This window comes from Oncorhynchus mykiss, chromosome 9, assembly GCF_057628025.1.
Source record: "Oncorhynchus mykiss isolate SJ-2025 chromosome 9, ASM5762802v1, whole genome shotgun sequence".
In the NCBI taxonomy this organism is placed as follows: domain Eukaryota; kingdom Metazoa; phylum Chordata; class Actinopteri; order Salmoniformes; family Salmonidae; genus Oncorhynchus; species Oncorhynchus mykiss.
Genome location: NC_143030.1, coordinates 63,673,462 through 63,692,379, shown reverse-complemented (window position 1 = coordinate 63,692,379; position 18,918 = coordinate 63,673,462). Strand labels below are relative to the sequence as shown.

General features: G+C 41.9%; 1 protein-coding gene across 5 annotated transcripts in view; it reads left to right on the top strand.

The window, feature by feature from the left end:
• Positions 1-18,918, top strand: part of LOC110532489 (IQ motif and Sec7 domain ArfGEF 2) — a 65,823-nt gene that overhangs the window by 28,081 nt on the left and 18,824 nt on the right. For 2 of the 5 annotated variants that reach the window (XM_090184981.1, XM_036988506.2), the window contains exon 1: positions 11,723-11,893. The exons of 2 other annotated variants lie outside the window; for them this stretch is intronic. Coding sequence is in view for 1 of the 3 variants with exons in the window: in XM_090184982.1 (XP_090041108.1) it covers positions 5,568-5,735 (168 nt within the window). In the remaining 2 variants the exon portion in view is untranslated. Of the gene's footprint in view, positions 1-5,567; positions 5,736-11,722; positions 11,894-18,918 lie in introns of those variants that run through there. One more of the 5 variants, XM_090184982.1, reaches the window with a different exon arrangement.

The following is an 18,918-nucleotide window of genomic DNA, read 5'->3' as shown; positions in this document are numbered from 1 at the left end:
TAGGTCTTGCATAACAACATCTGCTCTGAGATCTCGCTTCTTCACTTAGAGTCAGACCCCAGGCTGAATAATCAGAACTATTCTAGAATTATACTTTTTTTACTGTAGAATAATCAGTGTAGCCGGACTAATATGTCATGACATAGTAAAGTAGGGTTCACACAGATTTGGGTAGAAGCCTTTCTTTCCCATGGTGTTCTGCTCTGCAGGCTTCCTCTAAAACATTGGAAAATTGTCTTAATGTTTAGGCAGAAAGTATTCTCATCAGTACTGAAATAATATTTAGGCAGAAAACTTTCTCATCAGTACAGGAATAACTGTAAGTACTGTAACCTGTATTTAATCAGAATAAATAGGGATGTGCTGTGATCTCAGCTACCACATTCAGCATTATCAAAGCCCGTGCTGACAGGTTGTTTTGATTTAATTGGAACTCTTATCATCATCCACGCTACGCAAACCAGCGCTGCTGCCTCTGCATAATTATAATGTTTAGTCATGTTTTACCTCTTCCATTCTCTCTCTATAACAGAAGGCCAGCATCCCGGAGTCGCCTCTTCACTGTTGACGTTGAGACTGGTGTTTTGCGGATACTATTTAATGAAGCTGCCAGTTGAGGACTTGTGAAGTGTCTGTTTCTCAAACTAGACACTCGAATGTACTTGTCCTCTTGTTGAGTTGTGCACCGGGGCCTCCCACTCCTCTTCCTATTCTGGTTAGAGCCAGTTTGCGCTATTCTGTGAAGGGAGAAGTACACAACGTTGTACGAGAACTTCAGTTTCTTGGCAATTTCTCACATGGAATAGCCTTCATTTCTCAGAACAATAATAGACTGACTAGTTTCAGAAGAAAGTACTTTGTTTCTGGCCATTTTGAGCCTATAATCGAACTCACAAATGAGCTCGAACTCACAAAAACATTTTTCAGTTGTGCTAACATAATAGCAAAAGGATTTTCTAATGATCAATTACCCTTTTAAAATTAAAAACTTGGATTAGCTAACACAACGTGCCATTGGAACACAGGAGTGATGGTTGCTGGTAATGGGCCTCTGTACGCCTATGTAGATATTCAATAAAAAATCTGTCGTTTCCAGCTACAATAGTCATTCACAACATTAACAATGTCTACACTGTATTTCTGATCAATTTGTTTTTCTTTGAAAAAAAAGGACATTTCTAAGTGACCCTAAACTTTTGAACAGTAGTGTATACAGTTGAAGTTTACATACACTTAGGTTGGAGTCATTAAAACTAGTTTTTCATCCACATTTTCGACCAAATTTCTTGTTAACAAACTATAGTTTTGGATAGTCGGTTAGGACATCTACTTTGTGCATGACACAAGTCATTTTTCCAACAATTGTTTGCAGACAGATTATTTCACTTATAATTCACTGTATCACAATTCCAGTGGGTCAGAAGTTTACATACACTAAGTTGACTGTGCCTTTAAACAGCTTGGAAAATTCCAGAAAATGATGTCATGGCTTTAGAAGCTTCTGATAGGCTTATTGACATCATTTGAGTCAATTGGAGGTGTACCTGTGGATGTATTTCAAGGCCTACCTTCAAACTCAGTGTCTCGTTGCTTGATATCATGGGAAAATCAAAAGAAATCAGCCAAGACCTCAGAAAAAAAAGACCTCCACAAGTTCATCCATGGAATCAATTTCCGAATACCTAAAGGTACCATGTTCATCTGTACAAACATTAGTACGCAAGTATAAACACCATGGGACCACGCAGCCGTCATACCGCTCAGGAAGGAGACGCATTCTGTCTCCTAGAGATGAACGTACTTTGGTGCAAAAAGTGCAAATCAATCCCAGAACAACAGCAAAGGACCTTGTGCTGGAGGAAACAGGTACAAAAGTATCTATATACACAGTAAAACGAGTCCTATATTGACATAACCTGTAATTCCACTCAGCAAGGAAGAAGCCACTGCTCCAAAACCGCCATTTAAAAAAGCCAGACTACGGTTTGCAACTGCACATGAGGCCAACGATCATACTTTTTGGAGAAATGTCCTCTGATCTGATGAAACAAAAATGGAACTGTTTGGCCATAATGACCATCGTTATGTTTGGAGGAAAAAGGGGGAGGCTTGCAAGCCGAAGAACACAATCCCAACCGTGTAGCATGGAGAGGCAGCATCATGTTGTGGGGGTGCTTTGCTGCAGGAAGGACTGGTGCACTTCACAAAATAAATGGCATCATGTGGTAGGAAAATAATGTGGATATATTGAAGCAACATCTCAAGACATCAGTCAGAAAGTTAAAGCTTGGTTGTAAATGGGTCTTCCAAATGAACAATGACCCCAAGCATACTTCCAAAGTTGTGTCAAAATGGCTTAAGGACAACAAAGTCAAGGTATTGGAGTGGCCATCACAAAGCCCTGACCTCAATCCTATAGAACATTTGTGGGCAGGCCTGAAGAAGCGTGTGCGAGCAAGGAGGTCTACAAACCTGACTCAGTGACACCAGCTCAGTCAGGAGGAATGGGCCAAAGTTATAATTGGAGGTTAAGCTAAGTCAGGGAATTTTTACTAGGATTAAATGTCAGGAATTGTGAAAAACTGAGTTTAAATTCCGACTTCAACTGTATATCGTCTTTGAATCTGAAAATCATTGTAATGTGGTTAACCTTAAAAATAAAAAGATAATAGATCAAATTCAACCAGAGAGTGCGCTTAGATCGTGGGAAAAGGCTGCACTTGACCGTCGTGCTTGAATCGAAATGATTCAAATGCAACCGTCAAATGCGGCTTTTTGAGCTGTTATCCGGCCGAATGCTGCAAACAACACATTCACGGTTCACTATGGAGGTGTTTTGGTTCCTGACTCAAAGGGAATACCCTACCCTAAACTCATGGTACCCTTTGTCAGCTTATATCTGTGTGGAGCTGGATTCAGCAGTGCTCTCGTCTGCATTAAAACCAAATGTGTTACCCATTTCAAGAAGCTAGGCGTATGTCGCACGTCACTACTTCACAGGAGAGGCATTTGTTTTTTTTTATATCAAAATGCGTTTTTTGCCAGAAATGCCTTCTGGAATATGTGAACTTTCATGTGCCTTAATAACAAATGTGTATGACATCTATGCAGCACAATTGGCCCAGCGTCGTCCAGGTTAGGGGAGGGTTTGGCCGGCCGGGTTGTCATTGTCCCATCGCACTCTAGCGATTCCTGTGGCAGGCCGTGCGCAATGCATGCTTACACGGTCGCCAGGTGTACGGTGTTTCCTCCGACACATTGGTGCGGCTTGCTTACGGGTTAAGTGAGCATTGTTTCTAGAAGCGGTGCGGCTTGGCGGGGTTATGTTTTGGAGGACGCACGGCTCTCGACCTTCGCCTCTCCTGAGTCGATACGGGAGTTGCAGTGATGGGACAAGACTGTAACTACCAATTGGATATCATGAAATTGGGGAGAAAAAGGGGTAAAAAAAAAAGAAGGAAATGTATCAATATTGAGTATGCATGACATAGTTCAAATAGAGCCAAACTTTATTGTCACTCACCCTGCACTCTCTCAGATCTGCAGTATCTCTCATCTCTTGACTAACTCTCTTCCATTAATATCTCATAGTTATCCGCAACTTCTTTCCCCAAGATATTTTTAACTCCACTTACTCCCTCTTACCCATTTAGCTCCATCTGTATGAGGGACCACTTTAAAACTCTTTTCCTGGTCAGGTGTACTCCAGGTGACCTGCTGAAGTGTGTGAGCAGCGAAAGTGAGTGAGGTCTCTCTCCCTGGCCTCCGCACCACAAGCAGCAGGCCCTCATGCTAAATGACCGGGACTGTGTGTCCTTGTCTGACAGCAGCTGCTCGCCTCAGTGAGAGGGATGCTAATTACATGCTAATCCAACTCAACCAAGAGCTCTCCACTTTCTCCTCTCTCTCCTTTCCATCCAGCCATGCTTAGATGCTGCAGATGGAATTACTCCTGATTTTTTGGAAAAGGATCATTTAGATTTTGGAGTGACTTCAAAAAGCTTATTGATTTTTTATGCACTTTTACTGTATTGCAGGAAGTTTGCAGGAAGTTTGACTTTGTTCTAGAATGATCCAGAAGAGCAGTGTGGTACATTGCAGTGTTGTGTTATATAATCCTGAGTGGTCTGAGTTTTCAGATATAATCTCCCCTCTCTCTTTCTCTCTTCTTCTTCTTCTTTCTCGCTCTGTGTTATTTCAACATTTTGATATCTTCATTATTATTCTACAATGTAAAAAATAGTAAAAATAAAGAAAAACCCATGAATGAGTAGGTGTGTCCACATTTTTGACCGGTACTGTATATATATATATCAGTGACGGTCAGAGTCATATAAGATGAGGGAGGATGATATGTTTTAATGAACATGGCCTTATTTTTTGTAATTTTTTTTTACAGCATATTGGATGACTGTCATTCATATTCCATTCACCCAGCTCAATGCAACATCGATAGGTTTAGGCTACTACATGATACTCACATTTTCCCTATGCCAATCATGAAGTTGCTTCAACCTAGCCTATGAATGATAGTTTATAACGTAGTTGCATCTGTTGAGAGAATGTTGAGTCATCAAGGTGACAGACATTTACACATTCAATACAGCCTTGCACACTCTTGCCTGCATCGAGCTGATCTAGGGTGTAATCATTAGTCCAACAGTTTCAAAGTTTCAAACGAATTTGTTTATCCCTGTTTGTTCTGTTTGCTTCTATCTACGCTTCTATCTACGCCTCTATCTACGCTTCTATCTACGCTTCTATCTACGCTTCTATCTACGCTTCTATCTACGCTTCTATCTACGCTTCTATCTACGCTTCTATCTACGCTTCTATCTACGCTTCTATCTACGCTTCTATCTACGCTTCTATCTACGCTTCTATCTACGCTTCTATCTACGCTTTCTCCTCCTCTCACCTTTTCCCTTCACTTGTGGACTTCAGGGCACAACACACCAGCTGTCTGTGACTAGGCGGGGAAAAAAGCCAAACCTTCATATCATGACGCTAACCGCTACACACAGCCTGCTTCGTTGTCACGTCATAGTCAACATAGTTACTAGAACTAACGCGTTAGTAAACCCACTACAATCATGCAGTACAGTGTAGTCAGCAGCAATCCGTTTAGCAGTTACACCAGCGGGCCCCGGAGGCAATAAATTAATAAAACCAAAAGCTTGTGAAGTTGGATTCCACCCATGCACTTTTTCTCAGACAGTCAATAGAATAGAAGATGATTTTGAGAGGTCAGGGCGGTTGACTGCCTCACTGCCTCTGAGGAGGGGCATTGTTTGCAGCAGCTCTGTATCTTTGTTGTCCTTCACTCCCTGAGGTTGTTAGTAACTTCAGTATGATGGTCATGTACACTGCAGTTCACTGTACATCAGCTTCTTTTAATCTCGCTCTATCTACAGGATATGTATCTCATGTTTACTACCATTGCTCAATGTCAATGTTGTTTTTTGCTTCAATTCAATGTTCTCTTTCTGTCTTCATGTTTGCTTCATCTCTCTGTCTCTTTTCCTCTCTCTGTGTGTGTCTTTGTCTCTTTTTTGGTCTTTCTTAAGTGTCAGGCAGTCACCATCTTACTCAAGCTATCCAATCTCTGCTCCCACAACCCCTACTGCAGCCAGCCCCTATGCCACCCTCCTCCCCACCAGTCTGACTGTTAACAGCTTCTTCAGCCTCCATCAGTACTGCTGCCCCTCGTCTGCCAAACACTCGCAGCAGGCAAGGTAAGGGCCACCTAAAGGCCTTCAAAAGATCCCCAACCTGTGAATACCTCACAACAATCCTTACCTCCTGAAAGACCCTTGGAACCCTAAAAATATTCCCAGTCCACCACTCCCCTGCCCTGGTCACCAACCCTACCTTCAAAGCTTGCCCTCCCTTACTCCTTCCTACAAATCCCCTTCAATCCACTGGTTCTAACCCTCTGGTTAACCCTAACACCCTTACCTCATACCCAGCCCCTGACCTGTGTAAGAACCCTCCATTGCTATGTCACCTGATCCTCTCACCATTTTTCACCACCTGCTTTGTCTTTCATCACCTTGCCTCCCATACACCTGTGGGAATGTGTCACCAGTTCACCCCTGACCCTAGCCTGTGCCATACTGCCTCCTCATCTTTCTTTCTATCAGGAGTCCTCACTGTTGTTGTCTCCATCTTAACTGCTGTGTCTGAGAGGGGAAGAGAGAGGGCTACCTCTTAAACAGATTAACAAAGAGAGCCAGAGAGCTCACTTAAATAGGGCCTTTATACAAATGGAGAGATGTCCTCACTTAGAGAAGATAAATAACAATCATCTTTAATGAGTGGAGAGTCTGAAGGTGCTTTGAGTCACCACTAAACCCACTGGATCTCTCTCTCTTTCTTTCTTTCTTTCTTTCTTTCTTTATTTCTTTCTTTCTTTTTTTCTCTTATTCTCTCTCTCTCTCTCTCTCTCTCTCTCTCTCTCTCTCTCTCTCTCTCTCTCTCTAACTCTAACTCTAACTCTAACTCTAACTCTCTGCCTGAACTTGAACAGACACCAGCTTCAGTGCATCATGCTCCAGGACTGCCATCTATTGGGAGAGGATATACAGGCCTAGTGTGCAGTCAGTGGGTGCTAGTTAGCATTTTTTGCCTGGACAGAGTATTATGGAAATATGACATAGAATACAGCAGTTGATGGCTAAGCAACACACATGATAATGTAGCCATGTAACACATTAGGGTGGCTCATTTGCATGTAGAGTTGCCTAGTGTTAAATATTTAAAATGTTATCCATTTAGGGATGGATGGAAATGTACAGAATCGGTACCTGGAGGAAAATGGTGGAGAGTCATGCTTTTTCCATTTCAGTCAAGGGGAGTGTTTAGTATTTTTTAAATCTAGTCCAGGGGAGGGTCATGTAGTCTGTAATTGATGACATTTAAACATTTCTCAGTGTTTTAGAATTATTTGCTTATTAAGCTTATATATCAATGTGTGCCAGATACCACACCTTATCTCGGATTCTCGGCTAGGCGCGCAATATTAAGTGTGCCTATAGGCTATGTAGTGTGGTCTTAATCAAATTTTCCACAGCCTGTAGGCTATAGGCTATGTAGTGTGGTCTTAATCAAATTATACACAGCCTGTAGGCTATAGGCTATGTAGTGTGGTCTTAATCAAATTATACACAGCCTGTAGGCTATAGGCTATGTAGTGTGGTCTTAATCAAATTATACACAGCCTGTAGGCTATAGGCTATGAAGTACATGTTCGGGGGAAGCACAGAGCAGAGTTATTTTTCTAAGATAGTCCCAGCCTGCTCTGCTCTTTCTGATCAAAAACGTTTTTGTGTGCCTCCTAAGCAATGGTTGTACTGTGTAGGACTACTTTGGCATTTCAGGGTAGAGGCTTCTTTTTTGGGGGGGGGGGGGGGGGGATTAGGCCTAGTCCAGAAAATCTTGCGCGGAGACTAGCCTGTACAGTGCCAATGTTCTGTACAGTTTGAGAAGGAGAGCGCAAAGATGAGAAGGAGGACCGGAAGTCAGCTTTCATAGCTTGCTACTACTATAATTGATTTTAAGGAAAACAATGTTTCTTGCCCATGATCTATTTTTCAGAGTTATTGACCTCACAATAAGTCAGATTTTAGTCATTTGCATTGCGGTGCTGAAACTTGAAGCATTTCATGGTGCCGTAAGTAGGCATAATCAATTCCTCAACCCACCATGCACTCTTTAAATATCCTACCTCCATGTCAGTGAAGGGCTGTTAAGTTAAACCCTAGACTTGAATTGAGTGGTATGAGAGGGTATGCCATAGGCCAACATTTTATTATAGAAAATGGCAAAAAGCACAGGCCTAAACCCTTGTTAGCTTACAATTTTGAATAAAATAAAATATATTAATGATATATAACAGTACTTTTTCCCTTGATTCTTTATGCTAGTAACAAGCTGTAAAATACCCGGATTCATATGGGAATATCATTGTTTAGTTTCTTTGACATTCAGAGGCTGAGCTACAACCCTCTATAGCCGAGAAGACTTTGCTTGGAAAGTAATCTTATTCTGTCACTATCAACTGATTTAGCTATTCACTTTCTGTACAATAGAAGATGTTTAAAACCAGACATCTTTTAGGGAAACACTAGCGACCTTCTCTCATTGGGTTAAGCCACGGAAGAGTAGCTAGCAGTTAAAGCATGTAGTTTTCTGCGTCGGTAGGGCTACTCTGTTTGGGGTGGATAGGTAGGTCTAACTTTTGAAAGTACATGCTCAGATTCTGGGTAGCCTAGTGGTTAGAGTTTTGGACTAGTAACCGGAAGGTTGTGAGTTCAAACCCCCGAGCTGACAAGGTACAAATCTGTCGTTCTGCCCCTGAACAGGCAGTTAACCCACTGTTCCCAGGCCGTCATTGAAAATAAGAATTTGTTCTTAACTGACTTGCCTGGTTAAATAAAGGTAAAATAAAATAAATAAAATAAATTATATTTAATTATTTGCAAACATTGACAGTTTCGTTGTAAACAAGACACACTGATTTTGCATTGGATAAATATGATAAGATGAACACATACAGTACCAGTCAAAAGTTTGGACACACCAACTCATTCAAGAGTTTTTCTTTATTTGTACTATTTTCTACGTTGTAGAATAATAGTGAAGACATCAATACTATGAAATAACACATATGGAATGATGTACTAAGCAAAAAAGTGTTTAAATCAAAATATATTGTACATTTTAAAATTCTTCAAAGTAGCCACCCTTTGCCTTGATGCCAACTTTACACACATTCTCTCAACCAGCTTCATGAGGTAGTCACCTGGGATGCATTTCAATTAATATATGTGTTAAAAGTTACTTCAGGGAATTTCTTTCCTTCTTAATGCGTTTGAGCCAATCAGTTGTGTTGTGACAAGGTAAGGGTGGTATACAGAAGATAGCCCTATTTGGTTAAAGACCAAGTCCATATTATTGCAAGAACAGCTCAAATAAGCAATGAGAAACAACAGTCCATCATTACTTTAAGACATGAAGGTCAATCAATGCAGAACATTTCAAGAACTTTGAACGTTTCTTCAAGTGCAGTCACAAAAACCATCAAGTGCTATGATGAAACTGGCATTCACAAGGACTGCCAGAGGAAAGGAAGACTCAGAGTTACCTCTGCTGTAGAGGATAAGTTCATTAGAGTTACCAGCCTCAGAAAATTTTAATTTAATGATTTACTTAGAGTTCAAGGCACACTTAACCAGCATGGCTACCACAGCATTCTGCAGTGATACGTCATCCCATCTGGTTTGCACTTGGTGGGACTATAATTTGTTTTTCAACAGGACAATGACCCAACACAACTTCAGGCTGTGTAAGGGCTATTTGACCAAGAAGGAGAGTGATGGCATAATGCATCAGATGACCTGGCCTCCACAAGCACCTGACCTCAACCCAATTGAGATGTTTTGGGATGAGTTGGACCGCAGAGTGAAGGAAATGCAGCCAACAAGTGCTCCGCATATGTGGGAACTCCTTCAAGACTGTTGGATAAACATTCCAGGTGAAGATGGTTGAGAGAATGCCAGAGTGTGCAAAGCTGTAGGCAAAGGGTGGATACTTTGAAGAATCTAAAATCTAAAATATATTTAGATTTTTTTTAACACTTTTTTGGCTACTACATGATTCCATAGTTTTGATGTCTTCACTATTATTCTACAATGTAAAAAAAGTAAAAATAAAGAAAAACCCTTGAATGAGTAGGCTGTAATTTCAGTAATATGTGTGGTATTCAAAAATATTTTGGTGGTCTGCGAAACCACAACCTTCTGACCCGCAGCCCTGTGCGCTATCAAAATTCCTGCATTGACATGTAATGCTTACAGGACAAAAACAGTGTCTAAATCTAAGGCTCTGGTCTGTCCAAGATTTGAGGGTAAATGGTAGACATTTTCTCTGTTATCCACTTTATTTTAATTATTATGTTGGGTATAGGGTGGGTCACTTGTTTATTTGTCAAGCATTTAGGGAGGGTTTAGGTCAAAGATATTTGGCTGAAGGAACATACATTTTCATTTCAGAGAGGTCCGATTTTCTCCATGTAACCATTATTATAAATAACATTCACTCCCTTAGCTTTACTATGATGATCCTGACCTCTGGCTTCAGCTGACACATAGACACAGAAACTTTACTTCAAATTGTTTCCTTTTTACACATTTAGGATATGACAGGAACATTTCGACAGCCTCCTGCTCCTCTCTTCTCTCAGTATCATTTCCACCAATGTATGCTTTGATCAACTTTTTGTCATGTATTTATATCTCATGCTTTTTCTCTTTTTCTTGCTATCTGTTTTCTCTGTTTCTCTGTGAATCTTTTGTCTTTCTCCTTCCTCTCCCTCCCTACTTCCATGTCTCCTTCCCTACCTCCCTTTCCGTCTGTCCATCACCCTGACTCCATCCCTCTCTCTCTCTGTCTGTCTCTCGCTTTACCCATCCCCGTTGGTTCCTCAGTGAGGAGTGTGAGGATGATGCATCCCATCAGTTCTGTTGTCCCTCCTCAGGGTGCAGTAGCCCCTCATCTCGATAACCCGGCACTTTGATTGGTCTCTTGGCATCAAGCTGGACAGCTGATTGGTCTCATGGAGTCAAGCTGGACAGCAGCCAATCACCTGTCAGACTCTCAGTCTCTATGAGGGACTCCAGTTGAATGACACTGGACAGAGCCCCAGTCTGGATGGATTTAAATGGAATTATCCTTCTTTAGTTGCATGCAAATGTTAGTCTCATTGTGATAGTTGTTGTGATAGTGATTTACCAGAAAGTATAACTCAGTGGTAGTTAGGTTCATGAACTGTCATGTTTTCCTCACATACTGTATATCTCTGTCTCTTATTTGCTCACTGTCTGAGATCATTAGCTTTTCTCTGCTCATCTCACACCTGTCTCCTCAGTTTTAAAGTAGCCTAGTCATTATTTGTGTTCAGCAGCTACTACACTGCCACCAAAGTATGTGAGAAGCTAGTTCTTATCATCACACAATGAGATTGAACAAAAAAAAGCTATTTCAACTGGTTGAATGTCCTGGTATTTGTTTTTGTTTGTTTAGAAATGTTAGAGGACATTGATCCTGATCTGAAATAAACATATCATAATTGGTGCAGAGAAGAATTTTAAAAAACGGTCCTAATGTACACCCATCATAATTTCCCACTGTAAATGTAGTTGTAGTGTAGACCTCGGGACAGCAGAGGGCACAGTGATTATAATCTCAATGGTAGAGTTGTCCTACTGTACTTCTCAACTGTGTCTCTGAGACACATACAGTAATCGACCGGTAACTGTGGGCACGGGCATCTTCAATAAAATGTTGGTGACCAATAGAAAATGATATCTGTGTGTATTTATGATGTATGCCTGTTTTCTTTACTTGAATCACACATTAGGCCTACACATGAACACACCCACACACTCATGAAGGTATAGTAGTGCATTAAATCAGAAATGGAGTATGAAGTGACATAACACACCAGGTATCAAGCTATATAGACCTGACTCCATCCATTCATTGGTACCATTTGAATGGTACCCCCCCCCCCCCCCCCCCCCTGACCCTTTCTCTCCTAGCTGTTCTGTTGTGACTGGTGTGTTTGTACTATTTGTCACTGTGTAATAGTGTGTAAGCCTGGCCGTCAGTCAGCTGGGTAATGCGAGAAGGAAAGAAACAGGGGGAGGGAGTGTGAGAGAGTTTGGGCGGGGTGAGTAAGTTCAGAGCTGTCAAAAGACTGTAAAGAATATATCCTTGCTGCTCTGAAGGGCGAGTGAGAGAATGTGAGTGTGTGTTTGTGAAGTGTGTGTGTGTTTGTTATCGCGCTTCACCAGTCTGTGTGGGACCTCTCTTTAACTGCAGCAGCAGCACGGTAAGGACTCTTGATTTCACTGCCAAACTTTCTGTACAGCGCAACAGAGATGACATGCTGTAACTAAGTTATGAGTGATTGTCAATTGGATTGTATGTAAAAACCTGTGTGTGTGCACTGTATGTGTTTATTATAGAGCTCACTGAGTCAGTATGACTGAGTCCCTATGCTGGACCTACTGTGTTACAAAGGCTGTTTAACTCAGCTCCAGTCTATGTCCTTGATGTATTTCTTTCTATTTGAACAGCTTCTATAGATAACATGACTGTGTATGGGCAGTTAACTGTACACAATGGTGTCTATTTTTTTAAAATATATATTTTATTTCACCTTTATTTAACCAGGTAGGCCAGTTGAGAAGAAGTTCTAATTTACACCTGGCCAAGATACACCGACCTGGCCAAGATAAAGCAAAGTAGAAATACTGGTGTGCAAAAGAGCAGAAAAAAACAAATAAACAAATATGGGGATGAGGTAGGTAGTCAGTTGGATGAGCTATTTACAGATGGGCTGTGTACAGCTACTCTGACAGCCGATGCTTGGAATTAGTGAGGGAGATATAAGTCTCCAACTTCAGTGATTTTTGCAATTCGTTCCAGTCATTGGCAGCAGAGAACTGGAAGGAAAGGCAGCTAAATGAGGTGTTGTCTTTGGGGATGACCAGTAAAATATACCTGCTGAAGCACGTGCCAAGGTTGGGTGTTGCTATGGTGACCAGTGAGCTGAGATAAAGCGGAGCTTTACCTAGCAAAGACTTATAGATGACCTGGAGCCAGTGGGTTTGGCGACAAATATGTAGCGATGTGAAGATACAGGGTTATTGTAACGGCTCTCGTCGGAATGAGTGGATCAAAGCGCAGCGTGAAAAGTGTTCATGATTTTATTGATCAAAGAAACACTCAAAGTAACAAAACAAAAGCAAACAGTTCTGTCAGGTAAACAGATACTAAACAGAAAATAACTACACACAAAACACAGGTGGGAAAAAGGCTGCCTAAGTATGATTCCCAATCAGAGACAATGATAGACAGCTGCCTCTGACTGGGAACCACACTCGGCCAAAAACAAAGAAATAGAAAACATAGAATGCCCACCCCAAATCACACCCTGACCTAACCAAATAAAGAAATAACATGACAGTTATTGGTAGTGTTCATTACAGTAAGTTCATGTTTGCGACAGTGAAAGGTTACATTCAGTAGTGATGAAAGCAGACCTGTCGTGTTCACTGTCTATAGATTGAAGTAGATTGAGTGAAATGCAGGAGTGTGATAATGAATAGCCGTTACCTGTGTTACACACGCCTCTATGAAGAGGGAACGCAACACCCTGCTACAACTAAACTCTCAGTGAAGTGAAAGAGGTATGGACTGTAGGTGCGAGTAAGGATGACAACCGGCAGAATGTGGTACCGTTTACAAGGACTTTATTCCTTTACACGGTAATATGGGGAAAAGGGGCTGGACGGAACCAAAGCCTCCCCCCTCTCCTATCTTACCTGCCTACCCACTACTTACCTAATTTAGCACCGCCTGGTGCCCTAACCAAAATACAGGGGATGGTCCGCCCAGGTCTTACCTATTGTGCCTAGACAATGAATATACTACGGGTATATGTATGCCCGCGGGCCTCTTGCCTAAGCACTCCCTAGGTGCCTTCCCCTTCTCCCCTGGGAACAAATGAAACAGGATATTAAACAATTTCCCAAACAAACTAACAAAGGACATCAAATAAGCTCTACCTGAGCAACAAACATACCAACTCTCAGCAATGAACTCCCAGCAAAATCAACCTCTAGCGAAAACTCTCTATCACAAACAATCGCTCTGCAATGACCTCCCAGCAAAATCTCTCTAGCAAAATCTCTGCAATGACCTCCCAGCAATGACCTCCCAGCAATGACCTCCCAGCAATGACCTCCCAGCAATGACCTCCCAGCAATGACCTCCCAGCAAAATCTCTGCAATGACCTCCCAGCAAAATCTCTCCCTCCTGCACAGAACACTGGCTTTTATATAGCTTCTGAAGGAATGGGTAATTGGAGACAGCTGTGTCTTGACGAGGGGGCGGGGTCAGCTCTCCAATTAGCCCTGGAGTCGACCAATCAGCTGCTTGAGGGATTTCAGGAAGCCATTTCCTGAAATAAACACATGCAAATACACAAACTACAACACATAAACTGGGGAACGTAACACTGTGACGTAGTGTATGTCGTTAAAATTAAAGAGAGCACTTGGTGAGACCAGAGCAGATGGGTTATGTCAGGGACTGTCAGTCCCTGTTTTGCCATCGCAAACACATACACACACACACACACACACACACACACACACACAAGGCATGATGTAGTTACTGTATGTTGTAAGGAAATTGGACCAATGTTGCTGAAAGTAAAGAAAGAGAAGAGGGAATTAGGGTTTACAGCCTTTCAAATGTTCTGTATTGAGAGGGAAAAGTGAAACATTGAACGTTTGGTACAGTAGTGTGTATACATGTTACGACTTTCTCCTTGTTCGGGCGGCGTTCGGCAGGTCGACGTCACCGGTCTTCTAGTCTTCGCTGATCCACCTTTCATTTTACAATGGTTTTGTCTTTGTTCGCTACACACCTGGTTTTCATTCCCCAATTACTTGTTCATGTATTTAACCCTCTGTTTCCTGGTTATTTCCTGGTTATTTGTTGCCGGGTTTGGTTATTACGCCTTTTTTATGGCGGGTTTTGTAGCAGTGGCTTCTTCCTTGCCGAGCGGCCTTTCAGGTTATGTCGATATAGGACTTGTTTTTACTGTGGATATAGATACTTTTGTACCTGTTTCCTCCAGTATCTTGTCAAGGTCCTTTGCTGTTGTTCTGGGATTGATTTGCACTTTCGCACCAAAGTACGTTCATCTCTAGGAGAGAGAACGCGTCTCCTTCCTGAGGGGTATGACGGTCCCATGATGTTTATACTTGCATACTATTGTTTGTACAGGTGAACGTGGTACCTTCAGACGTTTGGAAATTGCTCCTAAGGATGAACCAGACTTGTGGAGGTCTACAATTTTTTTCTTAGGTCTTGGCTGATTTCTTTTGATTTTCCCATGATGTCAAGCAAAGAGGCACTGAGTTTGAAGGTAGGCCTTGAAATACATCCACAGGTACACCTCCAATTGACTCAAATGATGTCAATAAGCCTATCAGAAGCTTCCATGACATCATTTTCTGGACTTTTCCAAGCTGTTTAAAGGCACAGTCAACTTATTGTATGTAAACTTCTGACCCACTGGAATTGTGATACAGTGAATTATAAGTGAAATAATCTGTCTGTAAACAATTTTGGAATAATTACTTGTGTCATGCACAAAGCAGATGTCCTAACCGACTTTCCAAAACTATAGTTTCTTAACAAGAAATTTGTGGAGTGGTTGAAAAACAAGTTTTAATGACTCCAACCTAAGTGTATGTAAACTTCCGACTTCAACTGGATGTACAATATCAGTATGTGAGTAATGTCTGTGAGGGAACACGTTTTATGTTGGAGATTTTCAGAGAGTCAGTTAGATGGAGGAGTTGAATTAGTGGATGGAGTGTAGGAGGCAGGAGAATGCTGGAATCTGACAGATGAATTATTTGTTTGTTCTCTCACAGTATTCACTTCTTCTGAGTTCTACAATGAAAGTTATTCAACTCATGGGTAAATGTGTTAATTTCCTGTTACAGACATGATGTACAGTAAGAGCGATTGTATCTATGTTTCCATCATTACTAGAATATAGCTGTTTGATGATGTGACATTATCACCAAATAGCGGTGATGGTTCATACACAACATTGCCATAAGTATGTGGCCTTCCCCAAACTGTTGCCACAAAGTTGGAAACACAGAATTGTCTAGAATGTCATTGTATGCTGTAGCGTTAAGATTTCCCTTCACTGGAACTAAGGAGCCTTAGCCATGAAAAACAGCCCCAGACCTTTATTCCTCCTCCACCAAACTTTTGGCATTTGGCACTATACACTGGGGCAGGTAGCCTTCTCCAGGCATCCGCCAAACTCAGATTTGTCCGTCGGACTTCCAGATGGTGAAGCGTGATTCATCACTCCAGAGAACGCGTTTCCACGGCTCCAGAGTCCAATGGCAGCGAGCTTTACACCACTCCAGCCAACGCTTTGCATTGCGCATGGTGATCTTCGGCTTGAGTGAAGCTGGTCGGCCATGGAAATCAATTTCATGAAGCTCCCGACGAACAGTTATTGTGCTGACGTTGCTTCCAAAGGCAGTTTGGTGAGTGTTGCAACTGAGGACAGACGATTTTTACACACTACGCGCTTCAGCACTTGGTTGTCCTGTTCTGTGAGCTTGTATGGCCTACCACTTCGCGGCCGAGTTGTTGTTGCTCCTACACGTTTCTCCTTCACAATAGCAGCACATACAGTTGACCGTGGCAGCTCTAGCAGGGCAGATATTTGATGAACTGACTTGTTGAAAAGGTGGCATCCTATGCCAAGTTGAAAGTCACTGAGCTCTTCAGAAAGGCCGTTCTACTGCCAATGTTTGTCTATGGAGATTGCATGGCGATGTGCTCATTTCTATACACCTGTCAGCAACGGGTGTGGCTGAAATTACAAGGTACAAATCTGTCATCCTGCCCCTGAACAGGCAGTTAACCCAGTGTTCCTAGGCCATCATTGAAAATAAGAATGTGTTCTTAACTGACTTGCCTAGTTAAATAAAGATAAAATAAATAAAACATTTGGAAAGTATTCACACCTTTTCCACATTTTGTTACGTTACAGCCTTTATTCTAAAATTGATCCAATTGTTTTTCTCCCTCATCAATCTACACATAAAACCCCATTATGACAAAGCAAAAACAGTTTTTTTGATTTTTTAAATGGAAATATCACTTTTACATAAGTGTTCAGACCCTTCACTCAGTACTTTGTTGAAGCACCTTTGGCAGCCATTACAGCCTCAAGTCTTCTTGGGTATGTCGCTACAAGCTTGGCACACCTGTATTTGGAGAGTTCCTCCAGTTCTTCTCTGCAGATCCTCTCAAGCTCTGTCAGGTTGCATGGCTGTCTGCTCAAGTTTATACACCTGTCAGCTGAAATAGCCTGAATCCACTAATTTGAAGAGGTGTCCACATACTTTGGTATATACAGTGTAGCTTACATAAACTAAAGTCTGTTGTTGTTCTCTCTGGGTGGCTGGTCAGTGGTGTTTTCCTTTGATGGGTCTTGAAAATGATTGTTTTATTCTATCACTATTGCTGAAGCATAATGCTTGGGTTACTCTCAACTCCGGTGTCTGTCTGTGGGCTCTATTGTGGAGACAGAACAAGGAAGAGGTGAGGGACAAGTGAGGGGTGAAGGACAGACAGAGACAGAGGAGACAAAGGAGGTGGCATGTGAGAGGAGGCTGTTAAAGTGACATGTGGTCAGTCACAGTGCAGATCAATAAACTATCATGGTCTCTCATCGATGGCAGGGAGCTCATGTGGTTTTAAAGTCCCATTCACTCTGACCTGTTGTGGACCCATGAGATATGCTGCTGCCCTGCCTCTGCAACACACAGGCTGCCCATCAATAATGAATAAGGTGGGACACAATGGAACAGGCAGCAGGGGCCAACTAGCGAGGAGGTGACACTGTGTTTCACACTGCAGACAATACATTTCTTCCCCACTCACTTCTCTCCTCCTCTCCTCTCTGCTTCTCGTCACATATTGTCAAAAGCACCTGCGGTGTCACACATCTGTTCCCCCAGAAAGCCTCCCATCGGTTTCTAATCCGAAATGAATCTGAGGTGAAGAGAGTTATGTTGGGACCTTATGAGTGTAACCTACCTGTAGGACCACAGGCGGCCTCAGTCAGTAGTAGCACTGTAACAGGACTACAGGAGGTTCATCCATCAGACATGAGGCTCTGATGTCATCTGTGCTATGGCCACCCTCATGATTTATACAACAAACGTTTTACTCACACATCCGTTGTTTTCTAAGTGTATTATGTAAACACAGACACAGTTATACCATGGGAAAAACATGAAAATATTGTAGCACCCATGGAGTTATCAAGACAGAGCAGGGCCGACTTCAAATGCTCTCATCCATAGGCAGCCATGTGAGTTTCAAGTTTGTGGAAGCAATTTTTTCTTCACCATTTGCATAGTAATGTAAGATAGGCTGCTATTCTTAATGTGATAAGTAGATTGCATAGTCATAATTTAGGCTAATAATATAACTCAGTCACTGTTAGCAAAACAGACAGTTCTGAACAATGTATGCCTGAGTGTGTCATGACATAGAGTAGGCCTAATGAGAGATATTTCTTCTCCTATCTTTGCATGGGAAAAATGTGGCATTTTATAAACACATTTCATGCAATTCTACTACATTTAATATGACTGGAGACATACTGCAACTTTGGTTTTAGAAGTGGGGGGACATCACTTTTTGGGTGGGGTCGGGTAAACACTCCAAAAAGCCTACCCGACTGCTCGGAGGCGTCCAAATGGTCCTAAGGCACACCGTTGTCTCGTTTTGTATCACATTCCAATTATAAAATGGGGGGGGGGGGGGGGGGGACAAAAATGCAATTTCAGAATTTAGGGGGGACTGTCCCAAGTGAAAGTTGCGCCCCTGGGCCTAGGCCTATTTAACTGCTTTTCACTGACTGCTGCAACTCAACAATCAGCTATTTGGTAGGCTATTTGTCATGCACACTACCCAAATTGCATGCTTAAAACAATCCACAGCTAATTTGTTTAATAACCTAATGACACTCTGTGGCCATATCATGCTTTCTGGCGTTGTATTTTGAATTATTTTATTTATTTATATATAGGCACAAGTAGTTCTAAAGCTAATTTTGACCTATTTAATTCAACTTACTTTAGGGGAAGATAATCTTACACTAGCCTATTGGATGCACTGCCTTTGCCGACATCAATGTGAAAGTATCCTTGCATAAAACAGTTGGCATGTTTACAAGGACGAGTTCAAAGGTTAACATCAAATTCAAAGCAATCGGTGCACTGCCTAAA